The 16,391-nt window shown below is 49.2% G+C and overlaps 2 protein-coding genes across 3 annotated transcripts in view; one reads left to right on the forward strand and one right to left on the reverse strand.

Annotated features, from left to right (window-relative positions):
* Window positions 1-4,141, reverse strand: part of PRKDC (protein kinase, DNA-activated, catalytic subunit) — a 130,395-nt gene extending 126,254 nt beyond the window's left edge. For both annotated transcript variants that reach the window (XM_068983808.1, XM_068983807.1), the window contains exons 1-6: window positions 3,988-4,141; window positions 2,252-2,328; window positions 2,056-2,148; window positions 1,660-1,734; window positions 690-798; window positions 50-162 (exon numbers count right to left, since the gene is read on the reverse strand). In XM_068983808.1, coding sequence (XP_068839909.1) covers window positions 50-162; window positions 690-798; window positions 1,660-1,734; window positions 2,056-2,148; window positions 2,252-2,328; window positions 3,988-4,141 — 621 coding nt within the window. The remainder of the gene's footprint in view (window positions 1-49; window positions 163-689; window positions 799-1,659; window positions 1,735-2,055; window positions 2,149-2,251; window positions 2,329-3,987) is intronic.
* Window positions 4,142-5,131: 990 nt separating this feature from the next.
* MCM4 (minichromosome maintenance complex component 4) lies at window positions 5,132-16,182 on the forward strand. Its single transcript, XM_068983857.1, has 16 exons — window positions 5,132-5,195; window positions 5,317-5,406; window positions 5,519-5,682; window positions 5,768-5,869; window positions 6,776-6,871; window positions 6,953-7,048; window positions 8,926-9,064; window positions 9,980-10,200; window positions 10,577-10,697; window positions 11,112-11,371; window positions 11,638-12,003; window positions 12,428-12,555; window positions 13,263-13,470; window positions 14,209-14,437; window positions 14,841-14,974; window positions 15,621-16,182. The coding sequence occupies exons 1-16, from the start codon at window positions 5,132-5,134 to the stop codon at window positions 15,711-15,713; spliced, it is 2,511 nt and encodes an 836-aa protein (XP_068839958.1). The 3' UTR covers window positions 15,714-16,182.
* The last annotated feature ends 209 nt before the right edge of the window (window positions 16,183-16,391 follow it).

Raw genomic sequence — 16,391 nt, forward strand, 5'->3', positions numbered from 1 at the left:
AAGCCCACCAGATACAAGGAAGCAGAATAGATTATAAAGTTTATCATACCTGGGACTTAAGTTCACCCAGAAAAGCCCGGAAGAGTTTATCCGAATTGTTTATCATCTCGCTAGGATGAACTTCACCTAATACTCCTAGGAGCTCATATACTTTTTCTAAAACTGAAAAATAAATTTTAGACAAATTAAGGCCTAAAATTAAATAAATTAAGCAAAAATCCCCAAATAAAAGGAGAGGATTTCACTTCAAAATAATTTAACAATAAGCCACACAAACTATCTAGTTTTATGTACTGAATCTTTCCTGATATGTTTTATGTGAATGTATTATTATAAGCTAAATTACATTTGACATGTGAGTTTTCTATTTGAAGAAATCATTTTGTATAGATTAAAATTTTTATAAGCACATTTAACACATTATTTCTGTTTCCATTTTGGTTTCTTTTCAGCAAAAAGAATTCATCTGTATTAAACGGGGAGGAAATCCAAAAAAAGAGAGAACTGATTCATTTTTGTGTGCAGTAGAAACTAATACAATGTCGTAAAGCAACAATGCTCCAACAGAAGTTTAAAACAAAGTTCATCTGTAAAATATAAATACCTTGGCAGAAAAAAATCCAAGTTTTACACTAAAAACTTGTTAAATTTGTTAAAGCATTTTAAAGACACATTTAAATACATCTTACCTGTATCTGGTATTTTTGCTTTCAATGCAAGTTCTCCATAGAATTTGGTAAATAACTCTCCAACTCTTAATTCATCCATGAGTCTAGAACTCCTCAAAGTCTGAAGTAACTGAGAGAACACGAGTTAGCAGAGTCTAGGAGGAAGCAGCGGAAGGCTTCCATCTATTGCACCTGTTCGCACATAGCCATGTTCCACAGCCATGGTCTCCAGGCACTCGTGCTTGGCATCAAGCTAGGTTATGGGGGATGAGGGGCTGAGGTGGGTAGTGGAAAAACAGGGGAGACCAAGTGGAAAGGGATGTAGACGTAATTTCACCTTCCCAAGAAAATTATCCTGTGACTAGACCCTTTCTCTCAGAGGCACTTAAGGACCAACAAAACCCAGAGAAATTCTACAAAAAAAAAGATACGCATCTAAGCAGAGACCCAGGTGAGAGTGAGCCCAACGACCACATACACACAACACACAGACCCTTCACAGTGTGAGTGTAAGGTTTCAAGAAAACATTCAAGGACAAAATGAGGTGAATCTGGGCAAGTCTCAGCAGCGTTAGGTTTTCAGAGTAAGGGCTTCCCTTACAGCTCAGTTGGTAAAGAATCCGCCTGTAATGCGGGAGACCTGGGTTTGATCCCTGGGTTGGGAAGATCACCTGGAGAAGGGAAAGACTAACCACTCCAGTATTCTGGCCTGGAGAATTCCATGGACTATATAGTCTATTGGGTAGCAGAGTCCGACAGGACTGAACAACTTTCACTTCTCACTTCTTGCCCCTCACAGACCAAATTCTTCCTCTGCTCCCCAGAGCGGTGTGAGGGGAGAACACCAAGGTGCTGCTGGGTGATGGCTGGAAACAGACACTTTCTCACACCAATGGGAGTCCTCAGCATCTCTCACCCACAACTCTCACTTTCAGTTCAAGTTATATGTGTACCATAAAATACGTGCACTTAGAAATATTTTTTTAATTACCTTAATAAGAAGTTCTAGGGCTGGAATTCTACATTTAGCAGCTTTATCTTTTGTGTAAACACTGGTACAAGTATTCTAGGATTTAAAAGGAGACCACAAAATCATCAACAAGATTTTCTTATAACTAAGACTTAATAGCTAAATCTACACCTGGGAGAAGAAATACCAATACTTGACATACTACACTTTAACAGTTTTCCACAAGGGCCTCAGCTTGTTAAATTTTTAAAAAATTAGCCACTTAATTTCTAATACAATCAAGCAAAAATAAGTAAACTCCTCAACAAGAAAGGCAGAAATAAAATTAAGCTTAACCATGTTAAGTTACAAGTTACCATGTAACTTTCCATGTAAGTCAAGAGATGCTGATATATAAAGAGGTTTTTTCCTTCTTACCTTAATATCTAGAGAATAAGGTGTGATCTTCTGGCCAATTTTTTCTAAGAAAACACATAAAAACTTTAGGGCTTCTTCTCTACAATCACGAAACTATAATAAAAGAAATAAACATTACGGAAACATGGGCTAAAAAAAAGTCGCCTCAACATGAAGAGACATACACTAGAAGAGCAAAATGAAATGGTCAACTTACTTCATCAATGCTAAGTGATTTCCGAACAAATACAAGCAAACCAAAATCTTTGGAAAAAACTAAGGAAGTGTGTAATGCTGGAAAAAAAAAAAAGAGAGAGAGAGAGTTGCCAAGATTCTCCACAAATGCACACTAAAGGTGATGCTTGTTTTTCAATTCAGCCTCATAAGTGATAAAACACAAGCCTAAGTCTGCCTTGACACGGAAAACGGGAAATTCTAGACAATGTTCCACAGTGATGTCAGAATAATGGTCCCAGAGGCCAGAACCCTGATGCCTAGCGACACACCTGTGAATGTGCTAACTTTACACAGCAAATGAAAATTAGGTTGCAAATAGAATTAAGGCTGCCAATCATCTGACTTTAAACTGGGGAGTGCCCTGGGTCTTCAGGGCTTCCCTTGTGGCTCAACTGGTAAACAATCTGCCTGCAATGCGGGAGACATGGGTTCCATCCACAGGTTGGGAAAACCCCCTGGAGAAGGGAAAGGCTACCCATTCCAGTATTCTGGCCTGGAGAATTCCATAGACTGTATAGCCCATGGGGTCTCAAAGAGTTGGTTACAACTGAGAGAACTTCACTTCACTTCTGGGTTATCAAATGGGCCCAATGCAGTCACAAGGGCCCTCACAAGTGGAAGGGAGAGGAGATGGGAAGGCAGGCAAGCAGGACAGGTTCCAGGCGTCTTACTTGACACTGCTGCTTGAGGAAGCGGGGAGGGGGGCAGCGTGATCTAAGAAATGTAGGTGTCTTCTGGAAACAAGGAATGCCAGAAGAAAGGAACCTCAGTGCTACAACTGCAAGGAACTGAATTCTGCTAACAACCTGAATGAAAAGGAAATTAACTCTCCCCCAGGGGCTTCAAAAGAGGAGTGGCCCTGCCTGCTGCCTCGGTTTTAGCTTGATGAGATAGATCCCTGCTGGCTTCCAACCACAGACCGGTAACCGACAAACCTGAGCTGTTGTAAAAACTAACTTTGCGGTGTATTTCAGGACCAATAGGAAATTAGTACACAGCCCTACAATCCCTCAAGTGAAAGGACACATCCTGGATAGAGTGAACCTCGAACTGCTTTACGACAAGGTTACTAAAGGAACAAAACTGAACTCGTAGAACAGATTGGAAAGCATTACCACAGTGATGCTGTCCTCATGAATACACCCTGGCAGTCTGTAAGCACTACACAGCAATCTCTTTAAGGCTTTATTTCTCCTCTTTATTAACAATGACGTTTTCGGAAGAAAATCTCATCCTCTAATTAAGAGGACGCATCATGAAGTCTGCATATTTGTGTTTTTAAAAGGGGGTGTAACCGAAGTTTTCACGCAATGACACATTAAAAATGCTAAGAGGCACTTCTGCTGCAAAGGGTCAAGTTCTTACCCAGGCATAAATCAAAAGTTAAGAGCATGACTTGTTTCTCAAAAGGAACAGCAAAACTGGGGTTTGGAAAAGGTGCTGGTGGGTTGAGGCGACAATGAGGTGGAAGAACATAAAACTTTCCTCTCATCGTCGCTCCCCACCGTGGTTAGCAGTGATGCCAAATTCAGAGCATTTCCACCACCTCAGGCTTTGAAATACCTTTCCTCTGGCGTTAAGAACAGAGGAAGTTGACAAACAGTTTTACACAGATCACAAATTCCCACGGACCCGTTCAAGCACCATCCCGGGTGCCCACTCGGACTCGAACGGGCTGCCGGGCACCGGCGGTCCGGAGCCCGGAGCTGTACGCACCCAGCAGCGCGGGGCCAGAGCTCAGCACGCACTCCTGCCCCAGGCCGCGCAGCAGCTGACCACTGGCCACCGCCGCGCCGCAGCGATCGGCAGCGGACAGGGACTCCTGTAGCTGCAGTAGGGAGCCCCGCACGCAGGATCCCGAATCAGCCATAACCTCCAGCAGCGAACACCACTCTCCCTGCCGGGACCGGAAGTGCCGCTGGGCGGGAAAGGGCGGGGATGGGAGGATTTTCCGGCGCGTGCGCACAACTGCCTGGGCCCGGACCTGCCCCTAGGACTAGGGGGCGAGGTGCTGGGCCGAATGGGGCCTTAGTGGGCCGGGGAGGGGAATTCCATGAGCCCTGAGCACACCCAGCCTCGGCCCTGTAGTGCTCCGGACTCGTTGCGGGCGACGGGTCCCTGATGGAGATCCTCGAGGAGGTGGCCTGCCCCGTAGGACCGGCGGCTTAGACATCCTAAGTTAAGATACACAGAGCACAATGCATTCAAACTTCGGGAGAGTCAGGAACCCAACCGCTCGACCTCCGGAAATAGATGTGGAGGACAAGGGGCGAGTTGGAGGTGACCAAGTGCCCGAGGCAGACAGAGACAGGCTAGGGCTCGGGTCAGGGGCCACCGCTAGTCCTTGGTAACGGGGGTCGGGGTAAGGGCGGTCGTCTGGAATCCCAAGGGACACAGGGACGACCCCCGCCGTGGAGGCCGGCCGGGAATGCAGCCTCCACAGATTTCCCGCGAAATCGCGCTGCGGTGGCGGTCAAGACCATTCTAGAAGGGGAGCGCCGAGCCAGTTGTGCGTAGGTGTCCTGCGGGGCGCGGGCTGAGGCCGTCCAGTTCCCCCTATCACTGCCCAGTGGTGCCTTCCGGGGTCGGGGGCCGCGCGAGGAAGCTGTCGCGATTGGCGGGCCGCCGCTGGGGGCGGAGCCAATAGTGCCGCCGGCGGGAAATCTGCGTACTGCTGAAGCGGAGCTAAAACGCGCACCTTAGGTGGGCCCGGGCGGGTCCGGGGGGTTGGTTGTGGTTGGCCGGGGGCGGCGAGGGGGTGTAGGAGTTGAGAGCAGGGAAGACAGGAGCGAGGGAAAAGGGACGGGGGGGTTTATAGGGAGCGTCCACGCGAACCCGCGTCCCTGTTGCGCAGCCCGCCATGTCGTCTCCTGCATCTACCCCGAGCCGCCGCGGCTCCCGGCGGGCCGCCTCAGCTCAGCCACGTGAGTGTCTGGTCCCTGCCGTGCCCCGCGGAGTCCCCGGGGAGGGCGGGCGGTGCCGGGTCAGCCCCCGTGCAGGCCCGGGCCGCCACCGCCGACGCCGCGGTCCCCTCCATCCCCGCAGGCCAGGACCCCTTGTCGTCCGGAGAGCCACAGCCGCTGCCCTCGTCGCCTGGCGCCGAGCCCCGCACCCCGTCCCGCGCACCGCCCGCAGGTGCGCTGCCCGGTGGGGAGTCGGGGGTGGGACCCGGGTGGGGGGTGGACGCCCCCCTGGGCTCCTTCCCCCTCCCCCCGCCCCTGCTCACCCGTGTGGATGCGATCCCCAGCGGTCCCCCTGGACCTGGACCTGAGCTCGCCGCTGACCTACGGCACGCCCAGCTCGCGGGTGGAGGGCACCCCAAGGAGCGGCGTGCGCGGCACTCCCTTGCGGCAGAGACCCGACCTGGGCTCGGCCCGAAAGGGACTGCAGGTGGACCTGCACTCGGACGGGGTGAGTCCAGGGCCGGTCGGGGCGCGGTGGGGTGCGCGATGCGGGCGGTCCCCCGAACCCGCTCCCGTCGGCTTTTCCTGTGCAGCCGGCCGCAGAAGATACAGTGGCGAGCGAGCAGTCTTTGGGCCAAAAACTCGTGATTTGGGGAACAGATGTAAACGTGGCAACATGCAAAGAAAACTTTCAGGTGAGGTGTCATTCCTCCAAGCTTCGAAAATGTGGGAGCAAGTGTGCATGACCTATGTCCAAGTGCCCCAGTGTTTAGGCACAGATGCTTATGTGGGTGAGAATCATAGATATAGTTTTTAGGAAAAAAAAGTGCTTGTTTTCAAATTTTGACACTACTCCTACTATTATTTTTGTGTAGTCGAGTTGGCTTACAATATTGTGTTTCAGGTATACAGCAAAGTAATTCAGTTGCCGTAATAAATTTTCTTTCTGATTTTATTTAATTATAGGTAACTAATAAGATATTGAACATAGTTTTTTGTGCTATAGTAGATCCTTGTTGCTTTTCTATTTTACATCAGGTAGTTTGTGTTTGTTAACCCCATACTGCTAATTTATCCCTCCCTTCCCCTCTCCCCCTCCTCTTTGGTAACCACACATTTCTTTTCTGTGTGAGTCTGTTTCTGTTTTGTATGTAGACTCATTAAGTACAATATTGTCTGCACCTATCTGTGTTGCTGCAAGTGGCCGATTGTTTTATGGCTGAGTAGTATTCCATTTTATACAAACATATATGTCACTTTGTGTGTGTATGTGCCTGGTTTTTCATTGCAGTGAGCAGGAACTATGTCTAGTTGCGGTACATAGCCTTCTCACTACTGTGGCTTCTCTTGTTGCAGAACATGGGCCCTAGGTTTTGTGAGCTTCAGTGGTTGTGGGACTTAGTTGCCTCGAGGCGTGTGGGCTCTTCCCAAGGGTGGATCTCATGTTCTCTGCATTGGCAGGTGAATTCTTAACCACTGGAGCACCAGGGAAGTCTCATCACATCTTCTTAAGCCAATTGTTTATTGATGAGCACTTGAAAAGATACATGCACCCTAGTGCCCATAACTTGAGTAGCTGCTTAATCTTTCTCTATGTTTAGAGATTTCTTCAGCGTTTCATTGATCCTCTGGCTAAAGAAGAAGAAAATGTTGGCATAGACATTACTGAACCTCTGTACATGCAGCGACTTGGAGAGGTAATGAAATATGCTTACCTAAAAATTCAATTAACTTTTAAAACAATTAGCAGAATATAACTTGTTTGTTCTATCCTATAGATTAATGTTACTGGAGAGCCGTTTTTAAACGTAAACTGTGAACACATAAAATCATTTGATACAAACCTCTACAGACAGCTCATCTGTTACCCACAGGTAAGAATTTGGCTTTGACCTTGGCGGACTACAATAAATATCTAGAACACCTGCAGGGTTCCTGGATAGCAGTCTTCTCAGTAACAGAATATGCCTGCAGAGTGCCTGTGTATGTGTGTGTGGACACTATAGGGGATGAGAGGATGGGACAAATTGAGAGCATAGTCGTGAGGAAGGTGTGTGTGTACACTTATGGCTGATTCATGTTGTACAGTAGAAATTAACACAATGCTGTAAAGTAATTGTACTCCAATTAGAAAAAAATAAGTGAACATATAACCATTATATGACACAGCAATTGCATGTCTGGAAATTTATCACAGAGGAGCAAAAGCTCATGTTCACATAAAACCTGTACACTGATGTTCATAGCTGGAATCAGCCCCAATGTCCTTCAGGTCAGTTGTGGGCAAACAGCTGTGGTATAGCCAGTCTGGAACATGCCTCAGAGGTAAAACATACTGTGACTTGGATGGATCCCACGGGAGCAATTCCAAAAGGTTACATACATATCTAAAAGGTGATGTTAATAACGGTTCCCACTTACATAACATTTGAGATAACGGAATTATAGAGATGGACATATGAGTAGTTGCTTGGGGTTACAGAGAAGGAATAGGGGAGGGGAGCTCGGTATGGTGACAAAGGGACAATATAGGGATCTTGGTGGCTTTGAAGGACTATTCAGTACCTTAACTATGGCGGCAGATTCATGAACCTATGCAGGTGATAGAATTGATAGAACTTAATATACACACATACATATACAAGGGTGAATACACGTAAAACTGGGAAATCTGAATATAAGTGAATTGTACCAAGTTAATATCTGCTTGTGATATTAGACTGTTTGCAAAATGTTATCATTAATGGAAACTGGGCAGAGTCAGATCTTCATATTTCTTACACCTGCATGTGGATCTACAATTACCCAAATAAAAAAGGCAATGAGAATTTTAAAAAAAATTTTTTTATAAATAGAATATGCTTCAAAGAGACTTTTTTTTCCTTTTTCTCTTTTTCCCTTTGGCCATGCCTCATGGCATGTGGGATTTGGAGTCCAAATGACTGGACTGCCAGGGAATTTCCCCCCAAATTCCTTAAATCATGTTCTTTCTTTTTTAAGTTGAACACTTGTTTTTTTTACATATTAACATTGAAAATCAAGATACGTGTTACTTTTGCTGGCATGTCATAGTTTGATTGGCAGTGTTTCTTAGTATATGCATAAGGTAATAGTGGCTCACAATAGTGTGTTGGGTTTGCTGATGTGAAATATCTTGAATGAAAATGGTCACACGCCTGCCATGTCTTAACAGGGTGTGTTAACCATACTACAGTCTTCTCTGGGCTTAAGGCCAGGCTTTATCAACAAAGCATCAGCTATACTGATCCTATTAATAGCTGTAGGCTTTGGAGGCAAGCAGACTTGTTATTAAATCTTGATTTTGCTGAATTGCTGTGTAACCTTGACTCAGTTCCTCAGCTTCCGAGCAGCATTTCCTCATCTACAGAACAGAACAGGTGTTAACAAATTTGAGTAAGAATTATAATTTTACATACCTTGCTATCATTTTGATATGGAGGAAAAGACATGAAAGTCTAGGCTTGTGTTACTAATTAAAAGCCTACAGTCATGTCAGCACAGCCTGAAGGAACTACTGTAGACTCGCCTCTTTAAGTGAGAAAGTGCTGATGTGTGAGATTACAGCATGCCCAAGGGTTTGTGAACTGCACATGTGTGATTTCTAGGATAATGCTTCTGGATTATACCATGTTCTTTTGTTTTTATGCCTTGCTAATGTCAGTTGCTTTATTATATTTAATCCTAAGCTAAAAATACAAGCATAGCTTGGCATCCCACATTTGTTTTTTAGGAAGTCATCCCAACTTTTGACATGGCAGTCAATGAGATCTTCTTTGACCGCTACCCTGACTCAATCTTAGAGCATCAGATTCAAGTGAGACCATTCAACGCCTTGAAGACTAAGAATATGAGGAACCTGAATCCAGAAGGTACTGTCTTTCTCCCAGCTTTATTGAGATACTCTTAACATATAGAAGGTAATGTTTTTAACAGCAGGAAAATATCTTACGTGAGAGTCACTTCACCAAGGAACCTTAAAGGAATTGGTAACAGTGACGGTGGAGTGTGAGTTGACAGAAACCGGGAGCAGGCTCTGTTTTGCCATATGCTTGTAGGTCCACCATACCTATTTTTATTAATAACAAATGAAATTATATAAAAGATGTAACTTTTGACAGTTTTCTATCTTAAGGTAAACTTACCCAATGATGATAGTTTTAGTTACTTTACTAAGTAGGCACTTTCTCAGAATCAGTGCAGATCTATAAAATATGGTCCCTTCCCTGATGCATAGGAGAATGTCTGGTTTGGGAAGAAAGAGAAGAGGCAGAAAAACAGTGTAGGGGTCTCAGCTCAGGGAGATGGCGCACTCTGGGCCCCCATCGGAGGGTTTGCAGCTGAAGGTTTGGAAACCAGACCTGAAGCTTCTGTTCTTTATTTGGGGAAACGCTGTTTCAGGGCCCCAGGTATTAGTGGGACTGGTAAGTCTGAACCCCACATGTATAGTGGGGTGGTGGTTATGGCTATAAAGAACATCACAAGCACATGGGCTGTTGCAGCCACGTCAGAAGTCCACTCGTCCCCAGGCAGCCTTGGGCCAGCTGAGCTTGGTGCAGGTCAGTAGACTTGAGGGATTGAGAGGAATCTGGCTGGACACAGGAGGGGCGTCCCAGGCCAGAGCTGAGGGTGCCCAGCGAAGTGTTGGTGCTCTGGCCACAGCGTCTCCTGTGACTCCAGCATCCCCATGCGGCCTTCGGCAAGGTCCTCCAGGGCTGGACAGCAGACCCAGACCTTGGGGAGGCCCACGCCCAGCTGGGACGAGCTGCCTTCTCTCCGCCTTGCAGATATCGATCAGCTCATCGCCATCAGTGGCATGGTGATCAGGACATCCCAGCTGATTCCAGAGATGCAGGAGGCCTTCTTCCAGTGCCAAGTGTGTGCCCACACGGCCCGCGTGGAGATAGACCGTGGCCGCATCGCCGAGCCCTGCGTGTGTGAGCGCTGCCACACCAGCCACAGCATGGCCCTCATCCACAACCGCTCCGTGTTCTCCGACAAGCAGATGGTGCGTGCGCCCTCCACAACCCCGTCCTTGTTCTGCCCCTGCTGGGTCCTCCAAAGCCCAGTGTAACCAGTCCACTCGTGCGGCCCTAAAACCACGCTTCCTGACTGGGTTGACCTGGAAGGGAGTGCTGCCCAGAACGGATTAGAAAAGCAGGCAGAGGGGGATGCAGGCTCACCCACCGCCACCCTGATGTGGCCATCCCACCCCCATGTAGGGGAGTGTTTACTCAACAATGCTCTCGGAATGGAGGTGAGACTGAGTTGCTGGAGACTGGTGTGTTGTGGTGAGCATAGCCATCTTCCAGAGCAACGTCCCTGGGGCAGTGGAGGTGCCGGGTATCTGGATGTCCTGAGATGTCCATTCCCTGTCCTTCCAGATCAAGCTTCAGGAGTCCCCCGAAGACATGCCCGCGGGGCAGACGCCGCACACGGTCGTCCTCTTTGCTCACAATGACCTCGTGGACAAGGTCCAGCCTGGGGACAGAGTGCACGTCACAGGTGAGGGGCTCCACCGTCAGGCCTCTGACCTAGTCGGGGGCAGATGACCTGGGGCTGCTGTTTTCAGTGCCAGCCTCTGACCTCCAATGTGGTGCCTTCCCAGACAACAGGTTGTCTTCCTGTTGTCCGAAATAACTAGTGAGTGACTTTAAATACGTGAGCCTTTTGGATTTCCTTTCTTTTTAGGCTTTTGGAACAGGATTTTAATATTTTTAGTCAAATTATTAATAACTGTACATTCCCTTAAAGAGAAATAAGAACTCTGTCTCACACTGAACACAGCAGCAGGCAGGCGCCGGGTGGAGGTGGGTTTCCCCAGTCAGCCTTTCGGCTGTGCTCAGAGCCCCCAGAGCCCTGTTCCCCCTGCTCTGGACTGAGAGCAGGCAGGTGAGAGGGTGTCCTTCGTGCCCTCAGGCATCTATCGAGCCGTCCCCATTCGCATCAACCCCAGAGTGAGCAATGTGAAGTCTGTCTACAAAACCCACATTGATGTCATTCACTACCGGAAGACTGACTCAAAGCGTCTGCATGGCCTTGACGAAGAAGCAGAGCAGAAACTTTTCTCTGAGAAACGTGTGGAGTTGCTCAAAGAGCTTTCCAGGAAGCCAGACATCTATGAGAGGCTTGCATCTGCCCTGGCGCCAAGCATCTATGAGCATGAAGATATAAAGAAGGTAACTGACCTCGAAAGGCTTCTTGCTTAAGGCCAGGCCTGAAGGCTCAAGGTCAGATAGTGTGAACACCGGGAAAGGCTGAGCCTCGGGTGGAACAGGGGCCGCACCCTCATCTCCACCCCCAGCTCACCCATTTCCAGGCAGGCCCTGCGTGGCTTCTGACCCGCTCTCGTCCTCTGATCTCTTCACCATCCATTTGCTCAGCCCCCTGCCTCTCCACCACCCACCTCAGGTGAGTGCTGAGACCTGTCTGTCCGTCTATCCAGGGAATCTTGCTTCAGCTCTTCGGCGGGACTAGAAAGGATTTCAGCCACACAGGGAGGGGCAAGTTCCGTGCGGAGATCAACATCCTGCTGTGCGGGGACCCAGGGACCAGCAAGTCCCAGCTGCTGCAATACGTGCACAACCTGGTCCCGCGGGGCCAGTACACGTCCGGGAAGGGCTCCAGTGCCGTGGGCCTCACTGCCTACATCATGAAGGACCCTGAGACGCGGCAGCTGGTGTTGCAGACTGGCGCCCTGGTGCTGAGCGACAATGGCGTCTGCTGCATCGACGAGTTTGACAAGATGAATGAAAGCACGCGCTCCGTGCTACACGAGGTCATGGAGCAGCAGACACTGTCCATCGCCAAGGTCAGCCACCCGCCCGCTCTGATGTCTGCATGGGGGTGGGGGATGGGGCCTGGACCACAGCGTCTGGACTTGCAGCTCGGGAGGCTGGCCAACACTCTGCTGTCAGGTCCCAGCCCATCTGAGTGTCCTCTACAGGACCTGGGTCCTCTGTGCAGTACTAACCTCTAATGCCTGGTGCTCACAGAACTTTTGTCCTAAATCTCATGCCAGGGATTTGGTTTTTGAGAAGGATGTAGTCACAGCAAATGTTTACCCCCACCTCCATCCTTGGCGTGAAACCCAGCTTAGGCTTCCCCAGTGGATGCTGTAGGTACCGTGCTTGTGGTGCCAGGGGTTCCTGGCAAAGGCCACCCGAGGCAGGGGCTCTGAGCTCCTGCTGGCCTCAGCGTGAGGCTGCTGACTGCGCTATCGGTCCCTCCCACAGGCTGGGATCATCTGTCAGCTCAACGCCCGCACCTCCATCCTGGCAGCAGCAAACCCGATTGAGTCTCAGTGGAATCCGAAAAAAACCACCATTGAAAACATCCAGCTGCCCCACACACTCTTATCAAGGTATGATAAGCACATGTTCATCAAACAAATGCTTTCATTTTACTCATCTGTGGAAGGTTCAGGGTGAGGGTGAGAAGGAAATAACCAGAGTTAACACAGCCAATCGTCATCTCTTCATGCTGGCGTGGTCTGCATGTCTGCTTAGTCATGGGTCCTGAGGTGAGGACCACGCGTTTGCTCACCTTGACGGATGCTTGTTTCTTGGAGTAGTTGGGGCCTGTCTGCTCCATTCTGTCAGAAGCCCACCTCTTGCTGCTCTTGGTCCTATAGCCACTGTAGACAATCAGCAAAGTGCAGAGAGCAGCTTCCTGCAATAGACAAGGGTCTGAGAGCTGCCTCTGTGGGAGGGGAGACGTGACCCAGGCTTCCCCTCAAGGATGGATGTATTTCATAAATGGGTTTTAGAATTTGGCTCCTTCACTTCTTATACAAATAGTTCCTTTTCCCCAGCACAGCTCAATGTGTTTCACTCACCTCCTCCAGTCTTCAGAATCACAGCAGTGTTTCCCTCCAGAGCCTCCTGCTTCTGACTCACCTTCAGTGCCCAACACTTATTCCCAGGCAGACTGAGGGCCAGGGCAGGAGACCCGGGGGCCTGAACTCCTTGGACCACGTGGGCCGGGCACGCCTGCCACTCCCACGGAGGCCGCGGGTCCACGTCAGGTGCGTGGGTGTCCTGACTGGGCACCGTCACCATGTCTCCTCAGGTTTGACTTGATCTTCCTCATGCTGGACCCCCAGGACGAGGCATACGACCGGCGCCTGGCTCACCACCTGGTGTCCCTGTACTACCAGAGTGAGGAGCAGGCACAGGAGGAGGGCATGGACATGGCGGTGCTCAGGGACTACATCGCCTACGCGCACAGCACCGTGACACCAAGGCTTAGCCAGGACGCCAGCCAGGCCCTCGTCGAGGTACCACGGCCCGAAGTGCTGCTGGGCCCTGCTCAGCCCTGAAACAGTCTTTAGTCAAGAACAACACTGTCTTCTACAACTGTTTTCCTTCCTGTGTTGCAAAGTTGACTTTTCCACGTGTGGAAGAGGGAAAAGGATTATTTCTACAAGTTGTGTGCTCTTTTTAAAGTTCTTGTAAGCACAGTGTATTTAAGACCAGGATGCCTGAGTTGAAATATCGGTGAGGCTGTTAATACTTAGTGACTTTGTAATTCTGGTCTCTGAGCTGCATTTGCTCATTTCTAAAGAACTGAAGTATTTTATGTTCACTTCTCAGTACCTTTTAAGTGGGCAGCAGTGCCTGGTGACACACGCATGGACGTTTGACACTAGGAAGGTTCCTGGTGCTTTGGTGGGCTTTCCATCCTGACAGTTCTGAAGATGCTCAAGTGACAGTTAGAAGTGATTCATAGTTTTCCCTCTGGGTCATCTTGAGAGAATCAGGTCATCCACACGAGTTCACAGTTTACCCTTGGCGTGCTCTGTGTCAGCGCCCCTTGGCCTGCTGCTATTTGGTCCTCCCAGGGTGTGAACAGGCCAAGTCCTCAACTCCCTCCCCAGTGCCACAATCCCCCCACTGGTGCCACCTCTCCCCCGGATGAGGGTGGAGGCCTAAGGCTAGACCACGCTCTTGTTCCCCTCAGGACTTCCCTCCCTGCGGTCACCATGTGAGGAGTCAGCCTGTCTCCTGTCTTGCAGGCCTACGTGGACATGAGGAAGGTTGGCAGCAGCCGAGGGATGGTGTCTGCGTACCCCCGGCAGCTGGAGTCGCTGATCCGCTTGGCAGAAGCCCACGCGAAAGTGCGGTTTTCAAACAAGGTGGAGGCCATTGACGTGGAGGAGGCCAAGCGCCTGCACCGGGAGGCACTGAAGCAGTCGGCCACCGACCCGCGGACAGGCATTGTAGACATCTCCATCCTCACCACAGGTCAGCCTTCTCCCAACGTGGTTGCTGCCCTATCTCGAGTCAGAGCCCCCATGAACACGCGATGGGGCTGGGCGGAGGCAGACGCTGGCACACTCGGCCCAGCTCTGTCCCACCCAGCCGTCCAGGCACGGAGTGATTCAGGCCCCCACAAGGGGGACTCTGCTCCTGTGTGGACTGCTGGGCTGTGTCTCAGTGGCCAGTAGCGGCTCTGAGCTTTTATAAAACTGGGGACAGGATTCAGACCTCACTCTGGCATTCAGCCACCATCCCCTTACCTTGTCTGGTGACAAGACTAAAGATTATTTTAGACTAAAGTTGATTTATGGCTGAAGAAATACTAGAGATTTGAAAGGTGTTCCCTTCATTATGGGAGAAACATCTTCATTGCTTTTTCTTAACTCAGGAATGAGTGCTACCTCTCGGAAGCGGAAAGAAGAGTTAGCGGAAGCATTGAGAAAGCTTATTTTATCGAAGGGCAAGACACCAGCCCTGAAATACCAGCAGCTCTTTGAAGATATTCGGGGACAGTCTGACATAGTAAGTGTTTACATGGACATTTTGTTTGTTTAATAGTTTTCTTTTCCTTTGATGCTGCTTTAAAGTTTTTTTCCCTAGCTTTCCCCCTTCATTTACTGCTTGAGTAATAAATGTAGATACACATAGGAGAAGTACGGTCCCCATCCACAGTGAGTGATCACATTGAGAATTTTTTCAGTCTTCTGTGTGGATGTAGATGAGTAGTTTTGAGCGGAGTCAATGGTTTCTTTTTTAATCAGTGACAGTCTTAGCTCTCTCTGTGACACTGAATCCACTGCGACATGTTTGCTCTGTCTCATGCCTTCCCCATCATGTACTCAACTGTTGGTGGACATTTAGTGTTTGCAGTTTTTGGCTGTTATTAGGAAAGCCAGGTTCACGGCAGGGGCTCTGCTGGCTGGGACCAGCCCTTGCCTGCTTTCCTGACACCCCCTTCTTGGCCCCACATGACCGCTGAGTGGTGCACACAGACCAGGGGCGCCAGGCCTGTGGTGCTTAGCATCAAGCCCTTTAGGGGAAGAGCTGGAGCATGAAATGTCTGTCCAGCCGCCCAGAAGGCAGGAGACTCCAGTGGTTTCTGAACTTGGGCTCCTTATGTGTCTGGGGAGGGCAGCTCCAGATGTAAACTCTTTGCTCTTCCCCGAAGGCAATCACCAAGGACATGTTTGAAGAAGCGCTGCGCGCCCTGGCGGATGACGACTTCTTGACAGTAACTGGGAAGACTGTGCGTCTGCTCTGAAGGCCCAGGAGCAGCATGGTCCTGGCCCTGCCGCCCGCAGGAGGAGGGGCTTCAAGGTCATTGCTTGGCACCATGAGAATTTTCTCACGTGGCTTCACTGTCCTAGGAAGCCCGTGTATTCATCTGTTGACACTGAGTGAAGCGTCCTGGGCCATCTGAGTGTGTGCGGCAGAGACTGAGTACCATGGAGCACCAGGGCTGAGTAGCGTGTCCCTACAGACAGCAGGACGCACTTTTCTCTGCAGACTGCAATCTCAGTCCTGGTCTGTGCTGGACTCTGTCGGGTACTGGCAACGCAGGTGTTCCCGTCCCTCCCTATGAGGAGGCGACAGGCCCCGCTGAGTCCTCCAGGCTTGTTTTCTTGCCTACAAGAGGCTGGTAACAATGGGGTTCTATGTTAACTTGTATTGCTTTGCTCTAATGTGTAAAGTTTCTTCCTCAATAAGTGATAGAATAAGTAATACTTGGTTATCTGGCACTTTTCACTAAGAAAAAAGCTTTAATAAACACTGCTTTTACGGAAATTCATGATGTTAATTACTTCCTATAAGTCACTAATAAGTTTCATCATATTTAAAAATTTCAGTTTTAGCAGTCATTCTCATAAAACCACTATTGGCTGCAATCTCAGGCAGAAATACGACTATAACAAGTAATCCCTGAAACGTGTCACTGTGT

The sequence above is a fragment of the Capricornis sumatraensis genome, chromosome 11 (assembly GCF_032405125.1).
Source record: "Capricornis sumatraensis isolate serow.1 chromosome 11, serow.2, whole genome shotgun sequence".
Taxonomy (NCBI): domain Eukaryota; kingdom Metazoa; phylum Chordata; class Mammalia; order Artiodactyla; family Bovidae; genus Capricornis; species Capricornis sumatraensis.

Bases quoted from the DNA above. Each gene is read 5' to 3' on its own strand.
- MCM4 (XM_068983857.1), top strand. From the start codon at position 5,132: ATGTCGTCTCCTGCATCTACCCCGAGCCGCCGCGGCTCCCGGCGGGCC. The intron at 10,201-10,576 runs GTGCGTGCGCCC...CTGTCCTTCCAG, and splicing joins TGTTCTCCGACAAGCAGATG to ATCAAGCTTCAGGAGTCCCC. The intron at 10,698-11,111 runs GTGAGGGGCTCC...TCGTGCCCTCAG, and splicing joins GGACAGAGTGCACGTCACAG to GCATCTATCGAGCCGTCCCC.